The sequence below is a fragment of the Dendrobates tinctorius genome, unplaced genomic scaffold (assembly GCF_039654945.1).
Source record: "Dendrobates tinctorius isolate UK_male_01 unplaced genomic scaffold, ASM3965494v1 ptg000046l, whole genome shotgun sequence".
Lineage (NCBI taxonomy): Eukaryota > Metazoa > Chordata > Amphibia > Anura > Dendrobatidae > Dendrobates > Dendrobates tinctorius.
Genome location: NW_027361714.1, coordinates 59,005,208 through 59,023,502, shown reverse-complemented (window position 1 = coordinate 59,023,502; position 18,295 = coordinate 59,005,208). Strand labels below are relative to the sequence as shown.

Below are 18,295 nucleotides of genomic sequence, written 5' to 3'. Positions count from 1 at the left end.
GGATCATGGGGTGCATTAAAAGAGGTCTGGATACACATGATGAGGGCATTATACTGCCTCTGTACAAATCTCTGGTTAGACCGCATATGGAGTACTGTGTACAGTTTTGGGCACCGGTGCTCAGGAAGGATATAATGGAACTAGAGCGGGTACAAAGGAGGGCAACAAAATTAATAAAGGGGATGGGGGAACTACAATACCCAGAGAGATTAGCAAAATTAGGATTATTTAGCCTAGAAAAAAGACGACTGAGGGGCGATCTAATAACCATGTATAAGTATTTAAGGGGTCAATACAAATATCTCTCCGAGGATCTGTTTATACCAAGGAAGGTGACGGTCACAAGGGGGCATTCTCTGCATCTGGAGGAGAAAAGGTTTTTCCACCAACATAGAAGAGAATTCTTTACAGTTAGGGCAGTGAGAATCTGGAATTCCCTGCTTGAGGAGGTGGTGATGGCGAACTCAGTCAAAGGGTTCAAGAGAGGCCTGGATGCCTTCCTGGAGTGTATTGTATCTTACAGTTATTGTTAGGTTCTTTAGAAGGATGTAGATCTGGGGATTTATTCTGACAGAATTTTATAGGCTGAACTGGATGGACTAATGTCTTTTTTCGGCCTTACTAACTATGTTACTATGTTACTATACAGTGTGTGGTATCAGGCTCACAAAACTTCCTTTAACTATCCAGTGTCTAGTGTTAGGCTCACCAACTTTCTTTTTACTATTTAGTGTCTGGTGTCAGGCTCACTAACATTCTTTTCTTACAATACAGTGTGGTGTCAGGCTCACCAATCTTCTTTTCATACTACACAGTGTGTGGTGTCAGGCTCGCCACACTTCTTTTCTTATTATACAGTGTATGGTATCAGACTCGCAAACCTTCATTTTACTTTCCAGTGTGTGGTGTCAGGCTTGCCAACCTTCTTTTCTACTATACAGTGTGCGGTGTCAGGCTTGCCAAACTTCTTTTCTACTATACAGTGTGTGGTGTCAGGTTAGTCAACCTTTTTTTCTTACTGTACAGTGTGTGGTGTCAGGCTCACCAACCTTCTTTTCTTACTTTACAGTGTGTAGTGTCAGGCTCACCAACCTTCTTTTCTTACTATACAGTGTGTGGTGTCAGGCTCACCAACCTTCTTTTCTTACTTTACAGTGTGTAGTGTCAGGCTCGTCAACCTTATTTTCTTACTATACACTGTGTGGTGTCAGTCTCACCAACCTTCTTTTCTTACTTTACAGTGTGTAGTGTCAGGCTCACCAACCTTCTTTTCTTACTATACAGTGTGTGGTGTCAGGCTCACCAACCTTCTTTTCTTACTTTACAGTGTGTAGTGTCAGGCTCGTCAACCTTATTTTCTTACTATACACTGTGTGGTGTCAGTCTCACCAACCTTCTTTTCTTACTTTACAGTGTGTAGTGTCAGGCTCACCAACCTTCTTTTCTTACTATACAGTGTGTGGTGTCAGGCTCACCAACCTTCTTTTCTTACTTTACAGTGTGTAGTGTCAGGCTCGTCAACCTTATTTTCTTACTATACACTGTGTGGTGTCAGTCTCACCAACCTTCTTTTCTTACTTTACAGTGTGTAGTGTCAGGCTCACCAACCTTCTTTTCTTACTATACAGTGTGTAATGTCAGGCTCACCAACCTTTTCTTACTATACACTGTGTGGTGTTGGCTCGCCAAACTTCTTTTCTTACTATACAGTGTGTGGTGTCAGGCTCTCCAAGCTGCTTTTCTATTTTACAGTGTGTAGTGTCTTGCTCGCCAACCTTCTTTTCTTATTATACAGTGCAGTGTCAGGCTTGCCAACCTTCTTTTCTACTATACAGTGTGTGATGTCAAGCTCACCAAATTTCTATTCTTACTATACAGATAAGGGCTGATTTAAGAGCTCAACAAGGCATATGGCCCCTATAGCTTTAGGGATAAGGAAGGAGCCCGTAGTCTTGTGATATCCTGCAACAGTGAGGCCTTGTGTAAAATGTAAAGAAAACAAGAATGCAAGCAGATAATGAGAGGAGTCACTAAAGTTAGAGGCCACCGTAACTGAGCATACCCTGTTGCGGTGGGATAGCTTTTACACTCTTTTCATCAAAATAATGTTAGCTAATTACCCTATGTTTTTTACATGAATAACTACATATTTACTTACTGCAAGGTATCTAATCAATGTTTGTATTCTAGGTTGTGTCTAAATATTGTGGAACAATTTCAGAAAAAAGGTTTCTCAACATAAAATTACAAAGACTTTGAATATTCCATGATGTACAGTATATAAATATCATCAAAAAATTCAATATTCTGGAGAAATCCATGTGCACAAGGACAAAGCTGATGGTCAATATGCTTGGGATCTACTGTCATGTCCCATAATTTGTGAATCATATACTGTATACAGTATTGTATTATCATTGTTTTGTTATATGATGCCATTTTGTTCCTATGGAGTAAGGTTTGCCCTCTTTAGAAGTTTGTCTTTCCTCTCCCTGTCTCTCACTAATGTAGCTCTGATGTCAGTAACCCCTCCCTTCTTCCCCATTACTGTCTATTAGCCATCTTAGAAGCCCATGTGTTAAGCGCCGGGATCCCAAGCCTTGCCTGGTGTAGTGGTCTTCCATTTAGGCTCGGCCGCTGGGATGACTGCTCAGCACAGACTCCGGACCCAGCGCCTTGCCCAAGCTCGTGCTGCATGTGTAGTTGCTGCTGGCTCTCCAGCTAACCCTATGGTGACTACTGGTATACACGTGCAGCGTAGTACTCTGGAGCCTAAGTCCAGATTTCACCTTACTGAGCATGTCCATGATGTGGCGCCTTCTCATTGGTCAGCTGCTCTGGTGATGTGGCAGCTTCAGATTGGTCCACAGGAAAGGTGCTGTCTGTCTGGACGCAAGGTACAAAAGGCTCTCAATGGCGCAAGCCTGTGTGCTAGTATGATTTATGGTTGGTGTGTGTGAATGGATACGCTACCACTCTGTATGCATGTGTGTGTGTGTGTTTAGTTTCCTCCTGAGTTTTAGCCAGTTAGGGCTTTTTGTACCCATTTGGCTTAGCAACTGTTTCCCACATGTGTGCGGTTAGCACAGTGGATGTACAGGGCTTGTAGATCGCGTCAGTTTTTGTATTTTTCTTGTGACTCAGCATTTGTTTCGGCCACGTATGCGATTGGCACGGGTCAGTTACAGAGCGAGCACAACCCTTTAGTTCTACCTCTCTCTGAAGCTAACAGAGCTAAGTGTTGTGTGTACTGTTCATACTGCGTGGAGTTAACGCAGTCTTATTTAGGAGTTCACTCGCTGTCTTTAGTTCACCATTGTTCACATTAGCTGCAGTTTTACATCTCTGCACAGTGGACCCCGGGTTGTGAATGTACTTTATTATTATATTTTATTTAGTGAGTTCCGCCAACCCTAACACCATGTGCTTACAACTCTGGTCAGAAAAGTATTTTTTTCCTGTTGTATATGTGAATATCGCTCTATAAACATTCAACTGGAAAATAAACCTTCTTCTGGAACCTTCATATGTGCCTCCTACAGTCAAGTTCATGCAATCTGATATTACGTGTGAGTACAGGATCAACGAGAGAGCCTAATAATGGTATCTCAAATGCCCTACACTTGTAGGCTAGATATGGAGTCAGAATATGTACATTAAAATCACTGTCACTGCATGGGCTCTTGAATACTTCCACAAATGCAAGTTTAAGATCTATCATGCAAAAAAGAAGCCATATATCAACACAATCCAGAAACACCATTTTGTCTGGGCCTAATGTCATTTAAAATGGACTGAGACAAGATGAAAAACTGTCCTGTGGTCAGATGAATCAAAATTTGAAAATTATGTGGAAATCACAAATGCTGTGTGCTGCAGACTCAAGAGTAGAGGGACCATCCAGCTTGTTATCAGCGCACAGTTCTAAAGCTTTCATCTCTGATGGTATGGAATTGCATTAGTGACTCTCTTGCACCACTCCAGTCTGTCCTCAACTCTGCTGCCCGACTAAGACACCTCTCTCCTCGCTAATCCCCTGTCTCTCCCCTCTGCAAATCCCTCCACTGGCTCCCAATTCACCAACGAATCCAGTTCAAACTACTAACACTGACCTACAAAGCCATCCACAATCTATCCCCTCCCTATATCTCTGAACTAATCTCCCAACATCTTCCCTCATGTAATCTTCGATCCTCCCAAGACCTCCTACTCTCCTCCACACTTATTCATTCCTCACACAACCGCCTCCAAGATTTCTTCCGAATATCCCCTATCCTCTGGAATTCCATGCCTCAACACGTCCGATTATCCACCACCCTCGGATCCTTCAAACGGAACCTGAAAACCCATCTTTTCAGGAAAGCTTACAGCCTGCAATAACCATTCTGCCGCCTCACCTCCACCCGAGCTGAGCCTCATCACCACCAGAGCTGCTGCACCCCCGACCTTCTGTGTCTTCCCTACTATCCCATAGAATGTAAGTCCGCAAGGACAGGGTCCTCTTTCCTCTGTACCAGTCTGTCATTGTAAATTTGTTTACTGTTAACAATATCTATAACTTTGTATGTAAACCCCCTTCTCATGTTCAGCACCATGGAATTAATGGCGCTATATAAATAAATAATAATAAGAAAAAAATAATAATAGTGACTACGGCATGGGCAGCTTACACACCTTGAAAGGCAGTATCAATGCTGAGCATCATATAAAGGTTTTAGAACAACATATGCTCCCAACCAAACAGTGCCTATTTCAAGGAATGCTTTGCAAATTTTAGCAAGACAATTATAACATACTGTATTTATAACAACACCATGGCTAGAAAGAAGTTTGGGTGATGAATTGAAAGCCTGTAGTACAGACCTAACACCTATAAAAAAAGACCCATGACTACTGAGTAGCTAGAATCGCAGAAGAATGAAACATTACTCTCCCAAAATTCTGGAAATTGGTCTCCTCACTTCCCAGATGTTTACAGAATGTAAATGGAAGAGGGCATCCTACACAATGGTAGACTTCGTCCTGTCCCAACATTTTTGAAATGCTGCCATTGATTATTAATAATTTTTTTCAACTGAAATGGAAAAAGTTTAACTTTCAATTTCTGGTATTTTTCTAAGCATATAAAATATGGCTGTAAGAGATTTCCAAATGATTGCATTCTTATTTTCTTTACATTTTACACAGCATCCCAACTTTTTCTGAATTGGTGCTGGAGCTCCCATGATGTAATTGTAGGGGGTATGATATGTCTTTGCTGTTCTCGCCGTTTTCTTGCTCATTCCGGTACCGCAAGTTATAAGAGTATGTATGCAAGTCCATTTATTATATTTAACATTATAAACCTTGGTGCTGCTATGTTTAGTGATGGGGTAAGTGCAGTCATAAGTTTGACCACTAGATGGGGGGCATCATAGTGTATACAGCTCTAGCATAGGATATAGTTAACTCTAGGAGGGGCTGCTGAGCGGTAAGGGGTAGCATAGTGTAGGTAGATTCAGAAGGGCCCAGGTGCCTAGACCGTCCACAAGAGTTATAGGCCCAGGACGCTGCAGCAGTCACGTAACGTTAGTGAAGCCCAGCCATTCGGGGTCCTTAGGACAAGAACAGTATTAAGCAGCAATGTTGCAGCAGTTTGGAGGAGAAGGAAGAATGCAATCTGGGAAGAGTACAAGGCGCAGATTGTCCAATATGTGGCAGGTCATTGGATGGGCTGATGCCCTCAGAACCAGGGCGAAACGGACGAGGGACTCCCCAAATACAGTGAGTCTGGACAAGGAGGATGCTGCGATACCGCCAAAGGTGCTATTACCCCGAAATGTACTGGAGAACATGGAAAGGAGTGCAGGGAAAGATGAAGATACATGTATTGTGAAACCTGTGATTAATGCTGTGAAATGCTTGGATGTGCTGAGAAATGAAAACAGTAAAGTTGTTCAGTTTCAAGTTACAATGGACTGTGTCTCAATTCATGCAAAATCGTTTGCAGACAGCCTTTAGTGTTGCAGAAGATATTCTGATGATGCTGAACCTGAAGACACAGGTATGCTGATCAATGGACACTATTTTCATGTGAAGGGAGGCCAGGGCACAGATGCCCCGGTGTCCTCAGCCATGACTACGGCGCTGGCCCTCCCTCACACTTGGCATAGTCGACAGGATGCCAATACCGTGCAAAGAGGAGAAACTGCGAAGAGAGAAGATGTGGATGATGTACAAGTAATTGCTGTGACTAGAAAGATAAAAAATGAAGAAAAAGTGGATGCTACTGTACTGTCGGATGTGACTGATATACCGGACTTGTCTGATTCCCTGAAAGAGACTGACATTGCGATAACAAAGATGGCAGCCATGAAGATGGTGGGAAATGGCGTCGAAGAAAAAGACGACAACATGGACATCACCCTTCGTGAGCGTTCTAAAACAAAGATGGCGCCAAAATCTCTCTGTCGAGGTCTGCCCATGGTGGGTGCGGATGAAGAGAAGAAGGCCTCGCCCTTCCCTACAAAATTCCAGCAAAAGGGTGGAGTGGTTGGAGGCGTCCCTGCCTGAAAACGGGTGGGGCCCAGAGGAAAACCTTGATTACAGCTGTGTGGCGCCATTATGTGATCCGGGTTCGGCAGCAATGGAGTACTCCTACAACCATCAATGCAGGGGCGTAGGCCACATGGAGTGGAGGTGGCGGGAGGAGGAAGAGAGAACCCGGCCCGGAAGATCGAGGGGAGACACCAAGGAGTTCCCTTCTTACCAGTGGCCGGAGTCGCTTCAACCGCAGAATCAGCGGCTGCTGGAGCCTAGAGTACATGCGGAGCCTACATTGCGATATCAGGAGGAGGACCCCTTTGCCCGGAACCAGTGTTGCTGCCTCAGCAGGGACCAAGTACACCGACCACCCTGGAGGAACCAGGGCTGGAAGCTGAGGCCAAGCCGGAACTCTATTTACAGTAGCATTGGAGGAGTACGAAGCTGCAGCCGCAGAAAATTTCAGCGATCCTAGGTCGGGCGTGGCCAATGTACCCGGAAGGGTGGTTGCAACCCAGCCCCTGACCCCAGAGGGATGGTCCTTGTCACAGGCCCATGTAGCGAAGTCTGTTGTCCAGCCACATGTCCCTGTGGGGGGTCTGCACCTCGGCCTTGTTTACTGGAGGTCCAGCCTGTCTCCAACACCGCTATGTGCCTGGGTGCCTTCCACTTCCATCTTCCAGTAGAGGGCCCTTTTCCTACTCCTGGGCAGGCTGCCTGGATTGAAGGTGTTATAAACAAAAAGAAGCAGCGGGAAAAGGAGGTGTGGGCTGAATTGCGCCAACCCGGAGGGGGAGCTCTGGCTGGTCGACGCACCTGCGGCCGACTAGTATATACTGACGTTGACAGGAGGTACGGATTTATCCGTGAGGATGGGACTGACAGCAAAATCCACGTGAAAGCGGCGTTAATGAATTTCGGGAAGCCCTTACAAGAAGGGGACCGAGTTTCATTTTTTAAGGAGGACTGCCCCCGGGGTTACTACGCGGTTGCGGTCACCCTTTACAGTGAGGATGATGTGGGACTCTTCCCAGGTCCGGAGCAGGTTCAGTTAGCACCAGACACCCTGGCTACTGCTAGGCCTAACCTGACCTCTACAACTTTGTGGCAACCTACGACCTCTGCGGCTGCAGAGGTGTCTCCAGCCGGAAACCGGGCATGGGATTTAGCTACCTTTGGAGCGGCACAGGATACGTGCGGTTAATTTGCAGAAGTTCTGTACTAAAAAAAAAGTTTGTGTTCGATGCAACTGGATGACATGGAAGTAATGGGACTGTTCTACGTCCCTGCGGGCGATGAAGGCCTGGAGCACCCGAAACTTCCCTTTCATTGAAGGACTGATGACCTAATGCATAGGTCTTGCATCTGCAAATTTGTTGGGGACCATGTTCTCTACAAGGGAAGGGGGAGCTCATCTTCAAGGACTACAGAACCCACCCATGGGTCATGCTGTGTATAAATGTTTTAACCCACTGAATGGGACTCTATTAAGGGTATATCACCTGGAGGACTGTGAGCCAGGCTGTCTTTTGGTGCACGGACTTCAATGCACTATTTTCAGGACTTGGCTCACATTGAGTCAATTTTATTGCATTTGGACTACCTCATGTTGTCTCCCTGTGTGGAGTATTGTGTATAAAAAAAAATGTATGCAGTACTTGGTCAAGGACAACCAAATTTCTGTAAAGGGGGAATGTAGGGGGTATAATATGTCTTTGCTGTTCTCTCCGTTTTCTTGCTCGTTCCGGTACCGCACGTTATAAGAGTATGCATGTATGTCCAGGTATTATATTTAATGTAATAAACCTTGGTGCTGCTATGTTTAGTGATAGGGTAAGTGCAGTCATAAGTTTGACCACTAGATGGGGGGCATCATAGCGTATACAGCTCTAGCGTAGGACATAGATAACTCTAGGAGGGGCTGCTGGGTGGTAAGAGGTAGCATAGTGTAGGTAGATTCAGAAGAGCCCGATCACCCGGACCATCCAAAGGGTTATAGGCCCGGGACGCCGCAGCAGTTATGTAACGTTAGTGAAGCATTGAATCCCAGCCATTCGGGTCCTTAGGATAGAAGAACAGTATTAAGCTGCAGTGTTGCAGCAGTTTGGAGGAGAATGAAGAAAGCGATCCGGGAAGAGTACTGGGCGCAGATTGTCCAATATGTGGCAGGTCATCGGATGGGCTGATGCCCTCAGATCTGGGGCAAAAAGGACGACGGACTCCTCAATTACAGTGAGTCTGGACAAGAAGAGCGCAAATGGTACCGCCAAATGCGCTATTACGCTGACATGTACTGGAGGACGTGGAAAGGAGTTCAGGGAAAGATGAAGATACATGTATTGTGAAACCTGTGATTAATGCTGTGAAATATTTGGATGTGCTGAGAAATTAAAACAGTAAAGTTGCTCAGTTTCAAGTTACAATGGACTGTGTCTCAATTTATGCGAAATCGTTTGTAGACAACCTTCAGTGGTGCAGAAGAGATTCTGATGATGCTGAACCTGGAGACACAGGTATGCTTACTAATGGACATTATTTTCATGTGAAAGGAGGCCAGGGCACAGATGCCCCTGTATCCTCGGCCATGACTACAGCCCTGGCCCTCCCTCACATAATCGTATGATGTAGGATGGAAAATTGATTAATGACAGTGCCCAAATGTCCATTTTATTTTTAGACACTGTCTATGCATTACTAAATGGTTAGAGTCCAGAATAAGCTCAGTACAGATAGTGAGTAAGCAATTAGAGATTTTAGCTCTGAAGGATGCAAATTTGTGAAAGCAGCTTTACGATATAATGCAGGTTGCAACTCAGGACCAGTCACAATAACTAAGCAATGTAGTTCCTCAAAGTATTAGGTAGAACAACATGTTAATACACTGCTGTCTAAAAATTAACATTTTCATGAAAGTCTGTAAGATAAACATTGCTCTTCAAGCTTCTAAATAGCAGCATTCAATTAAGTGATGTGTCTACATTGACTTTGACTCACCATCTGTAGCTTCTTCTTCTCCTTATTTGTAGAGGTTTGTGTAGCCTCAAGCATTGCTTGATGTTTCCATGACATCTCCTCGAACGTCTTTGCATGTGCCTCTTTTAGCTGTACAGTCTCCTCTTCAAATTTGATGCGCAGGTTAATCAGCTCTTTCTCATAACATTCACGATGGGTCTGCTTTGCTTCATTGATTTTCTGCAATGGATGAGACAAGACAAACACATTATGCAATAGCTTGTCTATATATCAATCTTTAGACCTGTCAATCAACTATGAAAAAACTAAAACATATTGCTTTTCATTGTTGTTTGCCTTTCTAGAATTCACAGATGTATCTTTTTTTTATGACATGCCATACATGATTTATTACCAAACTAGAAGAGAAAGAAAAAAGTGACACTCAAGACATAGAAAACGTCAGGTGAAATTCTGAATTCTCTATTTCTCCTTCAGGCATTTTACATGGGATTTTGACATTAGATGAAAGCCCTGAGGAACATCCTGTTTGGCTGGCTCCAAGCTCGTTTAAGATAACTGACTTGTTTACCACCTTGGGATGGAATTGATTGCAGATTTGCTGCTCCAGCAGTACTGCAAGAGTCTACAGGGAAATCCATAGTGACAAATCGAGACTAAAGGCCCCGTTACACACAACGATATTGTGAACGATATCGTTGCAACGTCACCAGTTTGGTGACGTTGCAGCGATGTCAAAATGACATCGTTGCGTGTGACACGTAGCTACGATCAACGATCAGTTGGCTGATCGTTAATCGCTGCCTAATGGTCTGGCCATAAATCTATTGTTAGTCTCCCGCTGGGCAGCACACATCGCTGCGTGTGACAGCGAGAGACCAACGATCAGTGAGCTCCCAGCGCTATACAGCAGAGACTGGGAGCTGGTATCCAGGGTAAAAGCGGGTAAATAAGCGCCACGCGGTGCTTAGATACTCGCTGTTTACCCTGGATACCAGCGTGCTCTCTGGTCCTGATCGGGTATCCAGGGTAAACAGCGGGTAACTAATTAATTGACAGGTTCCGGCACTATCCCTGTCGTGCTACCAGCAGCTGAGGATTAAACACTTTTTTAGGGTTTTTGTGCACCAGTGTGACTATTCCAGTGAATAATCTCTTACTAATAGTTTAGTATGCATCTGGGTCGAGGTGTGAAATTAGGCTATTAAATGACAGCTGAACGGAAAACATAGAGCGGTGGTTGTTTTACGCTTTCAATGTAAATTATGATGTCCTGTCTTTTGATAAAAGTCTGGCTTCTGAAAACTTCACAGAGTGCTCTCCACACACTGTCACAATTCTCCGGTGTTGACAGCAAGTATGTGATTTGCATTTACGCAGTCACATGAAAACTAGACATGCCCCACTCAATACAAGTGAACGTGGCCAGAAGTATGTAAATCCCATTGTAAGGATTCCAAATTTCTCTTGGATCCTGTTTGCCCTTATCAAAGATGGAGTCTTGTATCTCGTCCTATCATGGAATTTCCTGTCTGTCCTGTTATTTAAGTCCGGGTCTTGTATTCCTCCTCGCCTGAGTATTTTGTGCTGATGGCTCCTGAGCTTCTGCCCGTTATGCTGGTGAACTCTCTGCTACTGCTGCTCATTACTCGGTGGTCTGCCTCGCCTCGTTCAGTTGCCTTCCATTTTTTTGTGCATTGACCAGAATACTCGCCTCAGAAGCTGCTGCGGTCAGTAAGAAGTGTAACTTCTTTATATCTTCTGGACTATGTCTGTTGGGCTGTAGTGCGGGAGTTGTCAGCCCTTAAAGGAACCTTTAGAGACCTTCCCCTGTCTACGCTTCTTCTACGTATTATTGGACTCCCACAAACAAGTGCCGTACTCAGGTGTGATCAAGTTATTGCTGGACTCCCTCGTTTAAGTATTGTGTGCATTTTCACTGCCCCCTTGCTGGATAACCACATTTAAGTACTGTATGCATACCCACTGATATCTTTAATGGACTTCCTCATTTATGTGTCTCGCGCACTCCTGCATTATATCCTTGCTGGACTGGTTCATATTAGTGGTCACGTCCCGGTATTCAGTTTGCTGTGATTTACTATATTCTGCTGAGCACCTCGTTTCAATTGCAGGAATATCTGTGTTAGTTCTGTTTGCATTTCTGTTTTTTTTAAAGACATCTTTTTGCCGCAGCTTTGTTCTCAGACTCATTTTATCCCACGCTATGAGATTCCTTAGTACCTACATAATTGTTACACCCATTTTTGCAATGTGATTGCCTGCTCTCCCCGTCAACACTGGAGAATCCAGACAACCCACTGTGACCCCTTGTGCGGTGCACATGCTGTAAAGATTCAGAAGCCTGCATGTAGTGGATGCAGACTATTATCAAAAGATCTGGACCACTTCTGTAAATTATCGAGATTTTGTGCTTATTTCCCTGCTGACAACAATAGCCATTACAAAATAATACACACTATACTCTATCACCGTGCCTGATGTGTTTGCTATCCTCTGCCAGTCTGTGCAGAGTCAAGTCTCCCGTGATGATCCGCCACAATTGCAGTTTGTTGCAAACCCTGACTTCCCTTTTAAACTCAGAGGAGAAAACCTGCATCAAATCCATGATCGGGCCACAGAAAGAATTGACATTATTTAATATCAGCAATAGATGTACAGATATTTTTCTGCACCGTGTGGATGAGATTTGCTTAAATCTAATTCACTTTGCTGCTACTGTACTCCACTTTAGATTTCTGCCAGTATTAAAGTTACTGCAAAGGTTTTCTATCTTCCTCAAATAATATCACAGGTCTGAATAAACACTAGAGGAACAAAGAAACACAAATAGGTTATTATCTGGATAACAGGCGTTTAGCTATGCAGAAACTGTGCAGGCGCCGGGAAAGGTCAGAGAGGTCCGGCGCCTGCGCACTGCAGTACTTTACCCTCAACAGGGCAGATAAAGTACGCCTACGCAGGAGCCGCAGCAGAAATAAGAAGGAGGACATCATTGCTAGAAGATGGGAGGTGCCGGACAGGACCGCGACACCCACCGCACCGGACCGGACCCCCGGGTGAGTATAATCTAACTCTTTTTTCTTATCTTTCAGGTTACATCGGAGGCTTATCTACAGCATTACAGAATGCTGTAGATAAGCCCCTGATGGCGGTGGCCGCATCTCATAGGCCAAAAATGAGGTGACAGATTCCCTTTAAGCAAACACCAATAGAAAAATGCTTAAATGTTTACAAACTGCTACAGGAGGCGATTGAAAAACAATTACAAAGCAGCTCCAGGAAAAATAACTGCTGCAAAAACTACTTGAAAACTTTGTTGATTTCGCCTGCTTGGAAAACCTTACCCATACAGCTAAGCATGAGCTTTTACATATGGAGGCAGCTCAAAAGGTATGAAGCAATGTAAGCTCTTCTGAACTACACCCCATGCAAAATCAATGAACTTCAAAATATTTTGCTTTAGTTTGTTGGGATTCTGAATAATATTGCAAGCCATATTTTGTATATACAGTTAGGTCCAGAAATATTCCGACAGTGACCCAAGTACCAAAATATATTAAAGATACAGTTATATAATTCAACATGGGCTTATATTGCAGACTCTCAGCTTGAGGGTACGCTCACACTGCTGTATATTTTCTCATGCAAGAGAATAGGTTCGATTATGATAATGAGACTTGGCTCAAACTCTGTCTTAGTCTCAGCTGAGTTTGAGCCAAGTGTCATCTTACTGTGATCCAATTCTCTTGCATGAGAGAATCACAGCACAGGTGGAGAGAAGATGGAGAACTTAATTTCTTTATCTTTTCCATTAACTCTGTGCGTGAATATCAGACTGCACTCGGATAACATGCGATTGTTTTCTCATGTCAAATCGGCGTGAGAAAAAATGTGCTAATTTGCACTGCCCCATAGTATAACATTAGGTCGGGTGCTATAAGATAAATCATCGGATAGCACTCAGCCATGCTATATGCTAGTGTGATCGAGCCCTCAATTTGAGGGTATTCATATGGAGCGCCCCGCGGGGCCTGGGGGTACTCGGTACCGGGCCCGTCGACTTCCATGGGGGACGGTGTCACGGCGGCGGCGACCCGGTCCGTGGCCCAGAGGCGTCCAGTAATAAAATAGGGGAAAGTTGTGTGGTATTTATGTGGTAAAAATAAAGACTTTTATAGATGGTGAAATACGTGACGCCACCTGTGGTATTCTGGTCAGAGGTGACCAGCGCTGCGGTGTTGTTCCTCTGGGATGGATGTTGGGCGCAGCTATGATGTTGTAGCCCTCCACAAGTAGAGCAATAGTCCCAGGGCAAAGATGTTAAATAAATAGTAAAAATGGCTGTAAACGTTGAGGTGCAGATAAATGAGAGAAAGACAGAGAGGTGCAGTTTCTTTACCTTTTACTGGTAATAGGTTGCAGTCCGGATGTCATGGATTGCTCAGCTTGTGGGATTAGGTAGTTCAGGGGTTAATGTGGACAGCCTCACTCTGAGATTCTGGGAGGCTTTTTATAGCCTCATTGTGGGCTCATTCCTCTTCGCTTATACTCAGACCCTTGGCCGAGTGTGTGACCCTCGTGTGCTTTGTGACTGTGATACTTTATGCTTGCTTGGTTTTGATCCGGTTCTGTTCCTGTTACGAGTTCTGCCTGTCCTTTTGTACTGCTCTGCTATTCCCGTGTATGACTCTTTTGCCTTGGACCTGACTACTCTCTGACTGCCTCTCTTGTACCGCGTTGCTAGCTCTGTGTATGATTCATTGCTTAAGTCTTGACTATTCTCTGCTTGGCTCTCTGGTACCGCGCCGCCCTCCCCGTGTATGACCCCCGCTTGTCTGACCTGAGTTTCCCTAGCCATTACTCCAGGATTCCTGTAATAGAACCCTATAGCCATCTCCTGCAGCAGGACGTTAAGCCACGCCCCCTGTGGTCACATGATCGTAGGTCCTTGTACTGCTAAACTACTTTCAGTGTCGCAGGTCCTGTTATCTGAACTTTCCCTGCAGTTTCGGACCCCGGGTCCTCCCGTAGTCTGGATGAGTTACCCTGTTCAGCCACGGCAGTCCGCCGGCGCTGACAGGATCCTGATATTATAAGCGACCGCACATTTATTAGGGTTGGGGAAAGTTGTGTATATTTTCTGGGCAAATTAGCACTATGGATCCCCTGCAGGCTTTGGCTGATCAAGTCAAACAGCTAACCCAAATGTTCCAAAAACTCAATGTGGAACAACGGACGATGGCCCATACACAACAGCAGTTTGTGGACACCGTGCAGGGGGCCATAGCGGCAGGGTCTCCTGGTCCCGGCAATAGGGATGTATCTGTGGGATCCCCTGAGTCTCCAGTCAAACTGCCCGACCACTTTTCAGGGGATAAGAAGGAGTTTAGGTCCTTCAGGTAGGGATGTAAGCTTTTTTTTTTTCTTTGAGGCCCCGTTCCTTTGGGGACGAGTTCCAGAGGGTGGGGGTTATTATTTCTCTGCTGCGGGTTGCCCCCCAAGCTTGGGCTTTCTCTCTGTCTCCCGTCACCCCCGAGAGAATGACAGTGGATGCCTTCTTTGATGCCCTGGGCCGCATATATGATGAGCCTGACAGAGTATGTGTGGCTGAAGATATGGTCATGAGTGTGCGTCAGGGTAAACGCTCGGCTGAGTGGTTTTGTGCGGAGTTCCAATGCTGGGCTGCGGAGGTCTCATGGAATGATGCCGCCCTTCGGGGATTATTCCGCAGAGGCCTGTCCGAACGCCTCCAAGATGCTCTGGCCCTCCATTCCCCACCTGACACCTTGGAGGATGCCATTACTCAGGCCGTGCGGATGGACCACAGACTGCGGGCTAGGGGTGTCATGCATTCCGAGACATCCCTATTCTCCGGCAGCAAAGAGACCGGTGCTGCTCATGAACCCATGGAGATCGGCGCCACTTCGGTCAAAGAGAAGGAAAGGAAACGCCGTCGTGTGAAGCAGCTCTGTTTTTATTGCGGGGAGTCTGGTCATTGGAAAAAGGATTGTCTCTCATGCCCATCGTCCTCCAAGGCGATGGGAAACGACTAGGTCTGGGTAGTGATCGAGGAGGCTGCCCAGACCTTCAGGTACTTTCTTCCTCATGTGCTAAAGTTTGGCTAAGGGTTGAACTGTTGATAGACAATGTCCGTTTTTGTTCTACAGCACTGGTGGACAGTGGTTCATCACTCAACCTGGTCAACTCTGAGGTTGTTTCCCAATACCAGATAGGGACAGTCAGGCTTTCCACACCACTTAAAGTCATGGCTATCAACTCATCTCCTCTTACCCGAACTGGGATAATTTCGGTTTCTGAAAAATTTACGTTGAAAATCGGTTCTTCCCATGTGGAAGAAATTGAATGTTTTGTTATGGACAAATTACCAGCAGGACTCGTGCTGGGCATGCTGTGGCTTCGGTGCCATAACCCAGTGATTGACTGGGAATCTGGGGAGATTGTTAAGTGGGGGGCCAAGTGTGCTGATTGCTACCATAAATCAATTTGTTGTATCAAAATAGCAAAACCTGTCTCTGTGTCCTCTACTAGTCTGGAGGGTATTCCGGAGTGCCTGAAAGACTTTGAGGACGTGTTTTCTGAAAGCAAGGCCAAGGCATTACCCCCTCATAGGCCATTTGATTGTGCCATCGATCTGATTCCTGGAGCCAAATTGCCCAAAGATCGCCTGTTCAATCTGTCAGGGCCCGAGCGCCTAGCTATGAACTTTCAGTAAGGGGCACATAAGACCCTCGGTTTCCCCGGTTGCAGCGGGATTTTTCTTTGTTAAGAAAAAAGATGGCTGCCTACGTCCCTGCCTCAACTTTCGTGAACTAAATAAAATTACTGTCAGGAACACATATCCTCTATCGTTGATTCCTGATCTCTGTAACCAGCTCTCCAGTTCCAAATGGTTTTCTAAACTGGATCTGAGAGGGGCTTACAACTTAATAAGAATAGGAGAAGGGGACGAATGGAAAACTGCTTTCCTTACATCTGAGGGGTTGTTTGAAAATCTAGTAATGCCTTTTGGTCTCACCAATGCACCCGCAGTGTTTCAGAATTTTATCAATGTGGTGTTTTCAGATCTCATTGGTCATTTTGTAGTGGTATACCTAGATGATATCCTGATATATTCTGTTGACGAAGTTTCCCATTTGTTGCATGTTAAAACAGTGCTTCAGAGGCTCAGAGAAAACCAATTGTTCGTCAAACTCGAGAAATGTTCATTTTTTGTTCAGGAATTGTCATTTCTAGGTCTGATAATTTCACCTCAGGGGTTTTGCATGGATTCCAAGAAGGAGCAAGCTATTGTGGAGTGGGTCCAGCTCCGGGACCTTAGGGGACTCCAGCACTTCTTGGGATTTGCGAATTATTATCGCAAGTTTATTAAAGGGTTTTCTCAGGTAACTAAGCCTCTCACGGACCTCACTTGTAAGGGGGCAGATGTCAGAAATTGGTCCTCATCAGCTAAACAGTCCTTTCTGATGCTAAAAAACTGCTTCTCATCTGCTCCTATCCTGGTCCAACCGGATCCTTCCAAACCATTCGTGGTCGAGGCGGATGCTTCCGACGTGGGGGAAGTTTTGTCACAAGGACCAGCTTCTATGACAAATCTCAGGCCCTGTGCCTATTTTTCTAAGAAATTTTCTCCAGCGGAGAAAGATTATGACGTAGGCAACAGAGAGCTTCTGGCTATTAAATTGGAATGGAGGCAATTTTTGGAGGGAGCGGCTTACCCTATTACAGTTATCACTGACCATAAAAATTTATAATACATCAAATCGGCTAAAAGACTGACTCCCAGGCAAGCCCGCTGGTCACTTTTTTTTTTTCCAGATTTCAGTTTTCAATTACCTTTCGGCCAGGGTCTAAGAACGTAAAGGCTGATGCCTTATCACGTAGTTTTGAGCCGCTATCTGCCCCCGATCCGCCGTCCCCCATTCTTCAACCCAGTCTCGTGGTTGCCGAGGTGTCGTCGTAATTGGAGCGAGAGATTGTGGGGGCTCAATCTTTGGCTCCAAGTTCCAAACCTGTAGACAAATTGTTTGTCCCGCAGCATTTACGCAACAAACTCCTGTGGGAGTTCCATGATTCAAAGTTGAGTGCACACCCTGGTATAGCCGCCACACGGGAAGCAGTGGCAAGGGTCTTTTGGTGGCCTTTAATGGCCTCAGATGTCAAGAAACATGTTGCATCATGTGGGATATGTGCCTGTTCTAAGAGCTCAAGTTGCCGGCCGGCCAGTGAATTGGTGCCTTTGCCAGTCCCAGGAAGGCCATGGACTCACTTGTCCATGGACTTCATCACCAACCTTCCATCATCCCGTGGGTATACTGTCATTTGGGTTGTGGTGGACAGGTTTTCTAAATTGGCACATTTTGCACCCATGACAAGTTTACCGTCAGCAGAAACGCTCTCTAGACATTTCCTGTCCCAGGTGGTACGCTTGCACGGGGTTCCCACTAATATTGTGTCAGACAGGGGGACTCAGTTTGTGTCTAAGTTATGGCGGGCCTTCTGCAAAAAATTGAGGATATCTCTGTCTTTTTCCTCAGCGTATCACCCAGAAACCAACAGACAAACTGAACGCACCAACCAGTCGCTTGAACAAATTCTTCGGTGCCTGACTTCTACCCTGCAGAACGACAGGTCTGATGCCTTACCATTAGCTGAATTCGCCTTAAACAACCGGGTAAACCAATCTACTGGTAGGTCACCATTCTTTACTAATTATGGGATCAACCCTCATTTTGGCGAATTTTCTCGGATAGATTCT

The 18,295-nt window shown here is 45.3% G+C and overlaps 1 protein-coding gene across 5 annotated transcripts in view; it reads right to left on the bottom strand.

The window, feature by feature from the left end:
• The window catches only part of FAM184A (family with sequence similarity 184 member A), a 384,174-nt gene that overhangs the window by 134,726 nt on the left and 231,153 nt on the right, over positions 1 to 18,295 (bottom strand). For all 5 annotated transcript variants that reach the window (XM_073575923.1, XM_073575927.1, XM_073575925.1 and 2 more), the window contains one exon: positions 9,517 to 9,714. In XM_073575923.1, the coding sequence (XP_073432024.1) occupies positions 9,517 to 9,714 (198 nt within the window). The remainder of the gene's footprint in view (positions 1 to 9,516; positions 9,715 to 18,295) is intronic.